A 12500-nucleotide genomic window follows, 5' to 3' on the forward strand; every position below is an offset into this window, starting at 1 on the left:
GCTGAGGGGTGATGATCTACCACCACCCCTGATGAGGTGATGAGGGGTGACGGATGATAGGGGATGCGATGAGGGGTGGTGGTAGATGATGAGGGGGTGACGGATGATAGGGGATGCTGAGGGGTGATGAGGGGTGGTGGTAGATGATGAGGGGGTGACGGATGATAGGGGATGCTGAGGGGTGATGAGGGGTGGTGGTAGATGATGAGGGGTGATGAGGGGTGGTGGTAGATGATGAGGGGGTGACGGATGATAGGGGATGCTGAGGGGTGATGAGGGGTGGTGGTAGATGATGAGGGGTGATGANTTCTTCTCTCTCTCTCTCTCTCTCTCTCTCTCTCTCTCTTCTCTCTCTCTCTCATGTTCTCTGTCTCTCTCTCTCTCTCTCTCTGTGCGGTAGTTATGCTAAACCACGCTAGGATACAGGAGCGATGCCCTTCAGGGTGTAGACGGTATCCGTTGAAAGCTGCTGTAGCCATGTGCAGAATGTGCAAACGCGCCGGCGTAGGGTGTGTGTAGGGAATCCCGGGTGATGAGAGAGGGAAGAGATGTAGAAGGTATAATAATAATAATAATAAACAAATAAATAAATAATAATAATAATAAATATATAAATAAATAAATAAATAACAATAATAAATAAATAAATAAATAACAATAATAAATAAATAAATAAATAAATAAGGTGAAGAAAGAGGTGAAGAATGGTGAAAGTTGAGGCGAGGAGATGGTGTCTGAGGGGGGATGATGGTGTGTGATGAGGGGAGATGGTGTGTGAGGGGGGATGATGGTGTGTGATGAGGGAAGATGGTGTGTGATGAGGGAAGATGGTGTGTGATGAGGGAAGATGGTGTGTGATGAGGAAAGATGGTGTGTGATGAGGAAAGATGGTGCGTGATGGAGGAGTGATGGAGCGTGGCGATAGGTGATGTGGGATGACGGTGGGTGTTAATAAGTGATGATGGAGAAGGATGGATGATGAGATGTGATAAAGGGTGGTGATATGTGATAGGGTGATCACGGATGATGGGAGTGAGAGCTGATGAGGGGGTGACGGATGATAGGGAATGCTGAGGGGTGATGAGGGGTGGTGGTAGATGATGAGGGGTGACGGATGATAGGGGATGCTGAGGGGTGATGAGGTGATGGTAGATATGAGCCGGGTGACGGATGATAGGCAATGCTGAGCGGGTGATGCCGGGGTGGTGGGCTTAGATGCATGAAGGTGGTGACGGATGATAGGCGCGGAGCTGAGGGGTTATGAGGGGTGGTTGGTAGTGATGAAGGCGGCGATGAGCGGGATTGGTGGTAGATGATGAAGCGGGTGACGGATTGATACGGAGATGCTGAGGGGTGTGAGGCGGGTGGCTTGGCTGAGATGATGGGAGTACGGATGATAGGGGATGCTGAGCGGATGATGAGGGCAGTGGGTGCGTAGATGATGAGTGCGGTGACGGATGGTAGGGGAATGCTGAGGGGTCGATGAGGGGTGGCCGGTGCGGGTAGATTGATGAAGGGGTGACGAATGGTAAGGGGATCTGAGAGTGATGAGGGGTTGGGTGTGTGATGAGGGGGTGGACGGATGATAGGGGATGACCTGAGGGGTGGCAAATTTTTTTTATGGAGGGTGGTGGTAGATGGATGAGTGGTGAGAGGCTGGTGGTGGTAGATGATGAGGGGCCGAGGGAGGGTGGATGGTAGGATTGATGAGGGGTGACGCGATGAAAGGGATGCCAGAGGAGTGATGAGGGGTGCGTGGTAGATGATTGAGGGGTGACGGATGATAGGGGATGCTGAGGCTGTGCAGGAGTGGTCGCGTAGATGATGAGGCCGGGTGATGAGGGGTGGTGCGTAGATGATGGGGGTGACGGATGGTAGGGGATTGGCTGAGGTGATGAGGGCGTGGTGGTAGATGATGGGAAGGGGTGACGGATGATAGGGTATGCTGAGCGGGTGGTGAGGGGGGTGGTAATAGATGAAGGTGACGATGATAGGGGATGCTGAGGGTGATGAGGGTGGGTGGGTAGATTGATGAGCTCGTGACGGATGATTAGAGGATTGCTGAGCGAGGTGATGAGGAGGGTGTGGTAGATGATGAGGGCGTGACGGATGATAGAGGATGCTGAGCGGGGTGAATGAGGAGGGTGGTGCGTAGATGATGAGTCGGTTACGCGATGGTAGGGGATGCCTGGGGTGTATGAGGGGTGGTGGTAAGATTGATGAGGTCGGTGACGGATGGTAGGATCGCTGAGGGGTGATGAGGGGTTTGGTGGTGTAGATGACTGAAGGGGTGCGATGATAGGGGGATGCTGAGGAGTGATGGAGGGGTGGTGGTAGATGATGAGGTGCGGATGATAGCAGGAATGCTGAGGGGTGGCATGAGCGTGGTGCGTGGTAGATGGATGGAAGGTGTGACGGGATTGATAGGCGGATGCTGAGAGGTTGTGAGGGGGGGTGGCTAGCATGATGAGGGGTGGACGGCATGATAGGTGATGCTGCAGGGCGTGATGAGCGGGTGCTGGTAGATGATGAGGGGTGCATGAGGGTGGTGGTAAGTTGATGCAGGCCCCGGTGTGACGGCATGATAGGGGATGCTGAGGGTGATGAGCGGTGGTTGGTAGATGATGAAGGGGTGACGGACAACCCCGAGTATGATAGGAATGCTGAGGGTGATGAGGGGTGGTAGTAGATGAATGAGGGGTGATGAGAGGTGATGAGGCGGTTGCGTGATATGTGATAGGGCGATCACGGATGATGGGAGTGAGGGCTGATGAGGAGTACTAATGGATGATAGAGGATGCTATGGGTTTGATGAGGGGTGATGGTGGGCAATGATGGACTTATAATGCGATAAGGAGTGGTGAAGGGATATGCTGACGGTGGTGTTAGTTGGCGATAAAGAGTGACGGAGGCATGTCGAGGGAGACAGGTGATGAGAAATAATGCACGTAATGAGCAGCGACGATCCCTAACGAGTGTTCCTGATGTGTTAAGAGAGGTAAACGAGAGCGCGGGCGGCAGTGAAAAGATAAAAGGGTACCGCTATGCAGACATGCACTGATGATGGACGAATATTCATGGCATCGCATAGTGAGTATCGCGGATGCGCCCGCTGAGTAGTAGTAGTAGCTAGTCAGTAGAATAGTAGTAGTAGTAGTTAGTAAGCTAGGCGTACAGCAGTAGCTAGTAGCTAGGTAGACAGTCAGCAGTTAGCAAGTAGCAGTAATAGCAGTCAGTGCGAGGCAGTTAGCAGTGAGCTAGCAGTCGATAGCAGTAGCGTAGTAGCAGTAGCGAGTAGCCAGTATAAGCTATGGTCAGAGCAGTAGCAGTTATGATAGGCTTTATCAGTAGTATGTAAGCCGCAGTATCAGTAGCGTAGTAGTAGTAGTGCTATGCCACCGTATGTGTCAACGGGGCTGGCGGGATTTTTTCGAAAATAGAACAGCTTGGCTATATGGAACGTTGTCATTCGTTGTTTTTCCTAGTATAGCGCTATAGTCAAACTGTACGTTACAGCGCGTTTCACATTATACACACTCGTCGCGCCTGCTGATATACACGACTGTGAGCCTCGTTCAGGATAGACGACTGCCCTGCCTGGCCTGCTGCCTGCCTGACCGCCGCAAGCGCCTTGCGTGCGCGAGCGAGGCTAACACCGCGGCAGTGCCGTGCCAGATTGCTGGATGGAGAGAGGGGGAGGAGAGAGAAAGGGAGAGGGGAGGGGAGCAGTGCGAGGGGTTGAGAGAGAGGGGAGCGGCGGAGTGAGAGTGAGAGGCGCGAAGAGTGAATGACGCGGGCGGCGCAGCAGAGAGAGAGAGAGAGAGTGAGAGAGGGGATGGGAGGAGAGCAGAGTTGGGGGAGAGGCGGAGAGGACGAGAGCAGCGCGCGGAGAGAGAGAGAGAGGAGAAAAGTTTGGGAGAGATAATGATAAGTGAAGACGGGCGAGAGGGAGGAGATGCGGCGAGAAGACGTAGACGAGAGAGAGAGAGGGGCAGATGAGGCGCTTCGAGAGAGGAGAGGAGGGAGAGGGGAGAGAGGCGATCGAGAGTGAGACGGGACGAGAGCGAGGAGTAGATGAGAAGAGAGCGATTGCGGGACGAGAGAGAGAGAGAGGGGAGGAAAGAACGGGGAGAGAAAGCGGAGAGAGAGATCTTAGAGAGCGAGAGAGAGAGAGAGAGAGAGAGAGAGAGATCTAGAGAACAAGAGAGAGATCTAGAGAGCGAGAGAGAGATAGCCATGTGCTGTAGCGCGGTTGCAGGCGGGCAGGTTGTTGGAACCGCTTGATCTCAAGAGCTCTTGTTGATATGTTATGTAGGCCCACATAGTAAAGCAGTTCAACTGGACTCTGTCGGCTTCGGGAAAACATTCCGAAAATCGCTAGGAATAAGACTAGTGTCGAGGTTTTAAACCTCAAAATAACCCAGTCACACTTAAAAATATATCCTAGATATATTTATATTCTTCAAGTATGTCAAAAGAACGGGCATGCACCCTCGACCACTCGCCGAAAGATATCGGACAGGGGTAGTAATGGTTCGGCTATCATTTCCTAAATATCAGACTCATCTGTGTAATTTTTATTCGTGTATACGTGCGTGCATGCGTGTGTGCGTGCGTGCGTGCGTGCGTGCGTGCGTGCGTGCGTGCGTGTGAATGCATGCTCGCGCATGTGCGCCACGAAGATATATTAGCACTGCCAGATATACGGCCCTATACACTACATCCCATCATTCTTGCCGTTTCCAACGTGCACTGGTCATGCCTTCCTGGTTATACGTCGGGCTCTCTTGAACGTAGTCGCTGCCTGAGTTTCACACAGTATATTGCGTCTAACACGCATAGTCCGGCATACTGCATGCAGCGTAACTGCATGCAGCGCAACTAAATTCAAACACAACAGGCGAAGCCGAGCGCAGTCGGACTAACCCGACCCCTCGGCAACGTGTATTCTTACTATAAGTAGCGTTCGTATGTCAGCAGTCGATAGTAGGCAACGCTGACTATTCTCGGAATAGTAGAACCCAAATCAGTTGATATGAGAAATTCCATCTCATTGTTCGCTAAACTCGATTATGTTCATCGCGAACCGCCGGAAAGCATTTCATAAATCTCGTTTTGTTCGCCGACGAAAACTGATTAAAGATGAGTGTAGTAGTAATCTGTGTTGGGATAGCGCGTAGACTATGTCAATCTTCGTCCGTATATTAGTTGAAAGGAATACATCACTTCTGGAGCATAAACGTATATACTGTAGCACATTTGACAGAGAATCACGCTGTGGGACGTCGTCATATCGAGCTTTGTTTGTTTGTTTGTTTGTTTATTTTTCGGTTATTTGTTTTATTGTTTGTCTATTTATTTACTCATTGGTTTGTTTGCTCATTTGTTTGTTTGCGTTCATGCATTCAACCACAATTATGACTGAGCAAGACACCAGCCTACCGTGAAATGGTGAGACACGATGAGACAAACGTCGAGACATTCGCTAAAGCAATTTAACCTGCTCGAACGCGCCAGTGTCAATACATCTAGCTCGCCGCAATACGTCGAGTCTTGTTCGCGTATATTTGTCGTCTGTGGCGGTGAGTGCACGCATGGCTAAAGCCCCCGCCTGAACACTATCACACGACATGCAGTCCGGGAAGTCGATAGTACATACTAGCCCTCTACATCACACGCACGCACGCACGCACGCACGCACACACGTACGTACGTTTCTAAAAACAGAATCCTACTTAAAAGTAAACTCGAAACCTACCTAATATGGTTTTCTTGGCGATGCTGTTTGGACAGGCACCGTAATGTTCCTTCATCCAAACTATGCCCAGGCCCAGCCAGACACCCTCTGTTATGAGAATAGCTGCAAGAGAAAACGAGTTAGCACTGAAACGCGCGTAAACAGTAGTGAGGAAATCTGTAACCACTTTCGTTATTATATAGTAGACTCAGACACTGTCGACGAATAGGAACATATTATTTAGGCAGTACATATTATTATATATATATAATTCTACGAAGTATTTAGGCAGATCGAGATCAGCTAAAGTATGAGCATGCGCCATAATACAAATATATGGAATATATAAAAAATAAATGATAATAACAATAAATATATAATAATATATATTTTTTTTAATATAGCCATAGGGGCAAATATACAAATATATAAATAAGGGTAGCCACTAGCCTATAGTTAGGAATACTATTAAATGTATTATGACAAGTACAAAGACATGTAGCGGAGCAAAGGCTAATGGTACATAATCGCCGTGGATATCGCCGTGGATGATATATGGACGTATATGGCCGATATATGGAGATATGTGGCCGATATATGGAGATATGTGGCCGATATATGGAGATATGTGGCCGCTATATGGAGATATGTGGCCGCTATATGGAGATATGTAGCCGCTATATGGACATAATATCGCCGTGGATGTATCGCGCAATCGTTTTGCGATAATTTATAACAGGGTGATCGTTTAACGTTTGTATGCTTTAGTGAATCGCTTTAGTGAACTGCTTTAGTGAACTGATTTAGAGTGAACTGCTTTAGTGAACTGCTTTAGTGAACTGCTTTAGTGAACTCCTCTAGGGAACTCCTTTAGTGAACTGCTTTAGTGAACTGCTTTAGTGAACTGCTTTAGTGAACTGCTTTAGTGAATCACTCCCTTGTATAAAACTCGAGCCGGGCTCGGTGCCTATTTGCAGTATTCGCTGTCTATTTTTTATGATATTATATAATTAACATTACTATTCATTAGCAAACTTAATGATCAATCATCAATAATCATTGTTTGAAAAGTGCATAGACGAAAATATCGGAAAACCGTTTGTCGATGCGAAAGTTATTTACGGCTCAAATGTTAGCTTTGGTTTTTAATTTAGTTTCAAGCATTCTTCCAGAAAAAAATTCTACAGCCGACTATTTCCGGTCAATAAAACGCGAGCACAGTTACGGTAACATGACCGCCTACGATAAAAAAACACGAAGCCAAAAAACCAGCTTCGATTTCCACCATTTAAACATTTTTCGCTTGTTTAAACTCGTTTAAGCGACTCGTTGCGACGTTGGACGCAATGAGTGCCTCGTCACTATTCAGTCCCATAATGTAATTGTCTGTAATGGCTTCCTCCGTGATCGCTGGCAGAATGCCGAACGACAGTTCACTAGCGGCTGAATGCACGTTGATATGCCATGCGTCCTCTAGTAGGGTCGGCAAATTCCCTAAGCAATCAGGCGGTCACGGGCAACAACATGGCCGTATATGTAGATGGCCGCCCCTACAGTCGCCAGATTCAGCCTAGCGGCTAATCTCTCTTATTTCTATTGTACGTACTTTCTGTTATCTTTCTCGACCTGCAACTAATCCCCGCTCTCTCTTTCTATCGCTCTCGGAACATCTCTCACTCTCTCTCGCTCTCTCGCTCTCCCTCTCGCTCGCGCGTGTAATGACGTAGATATCGAATTATTTAACCTAGTATAAAACCTAGCGACACGGGTCGTTTAACGTAAGTAGATCACGTCATAGGTTATTTTAGTAGCAGCCAAGGCAACAGTGCGTTGCATTTGTAACGCGTATTTACTGGTTGGCCTGCGTATAGCCACCTATGTATTGTATGTAATTGTCAATATGATGTTGATTATTAACGAATAGAGTAACCGTAGTAATTCTGTAGTTATAGCATTATACTGCCTCTGGCTTAAGTGCAATAGCACACGTATCTGTTGTACAAACGAACCTATTCACACTATACGATCACACGTATCTATACGTACCACACGCGAGCTTCTTTATATTGGTGCCGTGACCAGGATCACACGTGCTGGGTTTCTCTTACACTCTCTCTCTCTCTCTCTCTCTCTCTCTCTTCTCTCTCTCTCTCTCTCTCTACGCTTTCTCGCTCTCTCTCTCTCGCTCCTCTCGCTCTTCTCGCTCTCTCTCTCCTCTCTTTCCTCTCTCTCTCTCTTTCTCTCTCTCTCTATCTCTCTCACTCTCTCTCTCTCTCTCACTCTCTCGCGCTCTCTCTCTCTATTCTCTCTCTCGCTATCGCTCTCGCTTCTCTCTCTCTCTCTCGCCCTCTCTCTCTCTCTTTCTCTCTCTCCTCTCTCGCTCCGTTCGCTCTTTCTCTCGTCTCTCTCTCTCTCTCTCTCGCCTCTCTTTCTCTCTCTCTCTCGCACTCTCTCTCTCGCCTCTTCTCTCTTTCTCGCTCTCGCCTCTCCTCTCTCTCTCTCTCTCTCTCTCTCTCTCTCGCTCTCGTCGCTCTCTTCCCCGGCTCTTCTTCGCCTTTTTTTTCCCTTTTTCGCTCTCTCTCTTTCTCGCTCTCGTGCTTTCTCTCTCTCTCTCTCTCTCTCTCTCTCTCTCTCTCGCTCTCCTTCCCGCTCGCGCGCTCTCTCTCTCTCACTCTTTCTCTCATTTTCATCGCTTCATCCGCTCTTCTTTGTATCTTGAATTTTCTCTACGTTTCAATCGTTCCTCTATGTGGGCCCTACATAACATATCAACAAGAGCTCTTGAGATCAAGCGGTTCCAACAACCTGCCCGCCTGCCACCACGCTACAGCACATGGCTCGCTCTCTCTCGCTCTCTAGATCTCTCTCTTGTTCTCTAGATCTCTCTCTCTCTCTCTCTCTCTCGCTCTCTAGATCTCTCTCTTGCTCTCGCTCACCTGTTTCTCTCCCCTCCGCTTTCCCTATATAAATATATGTGCGTGTGTGTGTGCATGTGTGCGTGCGTGCGTGCGTGCGTGCGTGCGTGCGTGCGTGCTTACGTGTGTATGTGTGTGTTACATACATGCGTATAGAACGTGCGGGCGTGCATGCGTGTGTTGTGGATTCTTACTTCCGATTCCTCACTCCCCTCCCCCGTTACTAAGACATAGCCCACCCTAAACACACACCCAGAATCTGGTACTTGCATGCTTATTACAACCGAGCAGTATAAGGAGAACTGGTCGTAATCGTATCTGGATAACGACCCGAGAAAGTTACGAGCGGCTGATATGAGAAATTAATGTGTTTTTAGGTTAAGGCTGACGATCGAGGCAGTGGCATATCGCGGTGGCAATTCGGAATTAACACACATGAGCAGGTGCGAAAATCGAATACAGTAGGAATTTTGCCGGAGAAAAATGCGGCACAATTTTTTTTGTACTTTTTGCGAAAATCGATACATGGCGTGTATGCGTCTGCGTGCGTGCGTGCATGCGCGCGTGCGTGCATGTGTGTGTGTGTGTGACTGTGTGCGCGCGCGCGTGCGTACATCTACATGCGTGTTTGTGCGTGTATAATCAAGGAGCTAGATTCTGGCTAGGGACATTCGGCGTTCTAATCTGATAGAAATACAATCAAGTGCTAATAATACATTAGGAATTATTAGCTCTTGATACAATCTTATTCCAGCTCGCCATGCACGGTATACACAAGGACTAAGTACTGCTTACCACAGACGTATATACTTTAGATTTAACAGCATATCTTTATATAAGATGTGGATTTGATACAAACCACACATGAGGCAGTTTAAGATTAAAATTTGAATTGCTAATAAGCACCTCTAGAACCTCTTAATTTGAGTAATATATTAAATAATTAATATATTGAAGTAAATATTTGAGTACAATTATAGACCGGGAGCCCAGGGGGATCAGCCTAGCTGGAAAGAAAACCAATTTTCATGCATATAGCAATGATTCGTGTACATACCCATGTAAGGAAATGGAAGTCTGCCGGGCAGCCGGTGGTGGGTGTGGTTAGTGGGGTTATTTGAAAGGCACCCCAAAATTGAGCTAGATTCGCTGGAGAGGAAACCCCATGAAACCTATTGGAAAATGTTCGGCATGGTCCCAGGTATCAGGAATGGACACTGCCAGAATTTTTTAGTGGTGGGGCGCATCCGCCAGACCTAAAAAACCATTACCCCAAAATTGAGCTAGACTAGCTGGTAAGGAAACCTTCTGGCACCCATTGGAAAATGTTCGGCATAGTCTCATGTATCGTGAATGGCCTCCGCCAGATTAATTCAGTGGTGGTGTATCCGCCAGACGCCACCAACTGCCCCCACCCCCAAAATTAAGCTAGATTAGCTGGAGAGGAACCCCCATGAAACCTATTGGAAAATGTTCGGCATGGTACCAGGTATCAGGAATGGACACTGCCAGAATCTTTTAGTGGTGCGGCGCATCCGCCAGACCTCAAAAACCGATACCCAAAAATGAACTAGATTAGCTGGAAAGGAAACTTTTTGGCCCCCATTGGAAAATGTTCGGCATAGTCTCAAGTATCGTGAATGGCCACTGCCAGAATAATTCAGCGGTGGTTGTATCCGCCAGACGCCCCCAACTGCCCCCACCCCAAAAATTGAGCTAGATTAGCTGGAGAGGAACCCCCATGAAACCTATTGGAAAATGTTCGGCATGGTCCCAGGTATCCAGGTTCGTGACTTTTGGCGCGTGTACGGTGTACCATTAGATAGCACGATTAATAGACAGACGTGAATAACGTATGACAGAAACAAGCTGTAACGTACAACAATTAGTTCTATTAATCTTTTACCGAGTAACACACAAATATAGCTCCGAAGTGATGACGTCACGGTGGCATGACAACGAACCTACTGGTTCTACATATGCTTTGGTAACATTAACTGCGTGTCGTGTTTTGTACCAGATTGTAACCATCATTCTGAGAGTCATTATTGCAGTTTTTATAGGATTTCCAAAGGATGGGAAGGAAAAGCACAACTAAAAATAATAAAAAAACTTTAAAAAAAAAAAAAAAATAATTTAAACAAAAATTCGATTCATTAATAATATTGTAAAGATTCGACTGTGCTAGCCGTATGCTTTTACTGCGTGTCCTGACAGCGCAACAGCACTCTGTGTGCTTTACGTACCGCAAAGCATTAATCACCACAGTAATGTGTATGGAGGGCCGAGTGGTTGTGTAGAAACACGTGGTTCGGTATTTCATGGCACCCGTGACGTCCACACTTCGGTACTGCTATACTATAGATCCCCTCAGGGGCATGGCGGCGAGGCGCCACGCGGTCGTAATCTGAAATCAATTAAGGACACGACAATGTACACGCTGTACAGTCTAAGCCGTATCAAACATAGTTTAACCCGACGCAGTCTCAGGAGTAGTTTAGGCACACTAGAAAAATCAAAGTAGTCTTACGAAACAAAAATCAACAGTAGATTACACAAATACAAGTTATACAAGGCGGAACTAACGCATACCACATCTAGCGACGGTGACTCTGCCGTTTCTGTTCTAGAAGTGGTTTGTTTGTTAATATAATTTTCTGCCGAAGCTCGCCGCAACCCACTAATATGTTTTGGCCCACCGATAACATTGGGAGATCAGCTGTTCAAGACGTTCCGGATAGGAGGGCGGCGGAAGTGACCACTGCTCTGCCACTGCCTGACGACACACCCTCAGACGGGGCGGGTGGAGTGATCTAGTCGCGGGCGCGAGGCCATTCCCTGCTCACGCCGAGATCTGCCAGCGCTGAGCATTTTCTAGATAGATATAAGTATCGGCTGAAGTTTGCTTCCATATTACATTACGCCGCCCTACCTATGAAAGTTGTGAGCTGTTATCTGTACGTGCGAACCAACTTGAGGTTAAGTATTGATTTGTACGGCTGAATCTAGTACTAATTCAGTTTAACCAAGATAAGATTGCTAGATGCTACCGTTGTATCTTTATATTTTATGCTTAATGTTTCATTATTTTTCAATTTTATATTGCGTTTGTAGTTGTTTGTTATTGAGCAGATTATGGGTAGGGCCCAAGAAAGAAAGCGTGTACGAAGCTTAACCTAATCCTTAATTAATCGGTCGTCCGATCGTCCCCGTGTCCTCAGTTGTGTCCATGGGCGTGCATCGTCCGGCTGGCTGCAGACCTGGGCGTCGTCGTAGGTTGCTCGTGTGTCTCCCGTGGATCGGTGTTGCTGCGCTGGCGCGCGTCCTGCGTCGATCACGCTCAGACTCATGAGGCCGTAGAGTAGGCCGTGCTATCGTCGTCGTCGCTCGCGCGTTGGTTGTTCCTAGGGACACGGCCGGATATGGTATGGGTCCCAGGTCCTCACTTTCAAGAAGATTGTAAGGTATCCGTCATTGTCCGATGCCACTATGCTCAATGTCCCTGTAGTAATCGTCGCAGGTGCAGGACGGGCGCCACGGCCGAAAGTTGGGCGAGGTCGTCGTTGGGACCCGTGTAATGGGTCGGTAGTGCTAGGGGTAGGGGGACACTAGTAGGCGAGTCATGAATCTGGGGGTGGTATCTGACTGAGAGTGAGGGAGTCGCGGCGGAGGAGTAGGTGGGGTGAAAAGTGGGCATTCGGGAAATAAAGCGAGTACTGCTTCCTGGAGGCTTGTGTTTTCTGGCTTGCTCGCGGCGCGCACGGTCGGCCAATCTTGCAGGAGTCGGTCGCTGGAACACTGGCGTGCAGGTCGTCTGAGGTCGAGAGGTGGTGTCAGTGGCGACGTTC

General features: G+C 48.1%; 1 protein-coding gene across 1 annotated transcript in view; it reads right to left on the reverse strand.

Moving 5' to 3' along the window:
- Window positions 1–12500, reverse strand: part of LOC106820565 (sn1-specific diacylglycerol lipase alpha-like) — an 86307-nt gene that overhangs the window by 21610 nt on the left and 52197 nt on the right. The window contains exon 3 of the mRNA XM_014825077.1: window positions 5759–5860. Within this exon, the coding sequence (XP_014680563.1) occupies window positions 5759–5860 (102 nt within the window). The remainder of the gene's footprint in view (window positions 1–5758; window positions 5861–12500) is intronic.

The sequence above is a fragment of the Priapulus caudatus genome, unplaced genomic scaffold (assembly GCF_000485595.1).
Source record: "Priapulus caudatus unplaced genomic scaffold, Priapulus_caudatus-5.0.1 Scaffold42, whole genome shotgun sequence".
NCBI classification, from domain to species: domain Eukaryota; kingdom Metazoa; phylum Priapulida; class Priapulimorpha; order Priapulimorphida; family Priapulidae; genus Priapulus; species Priapulus caudatus.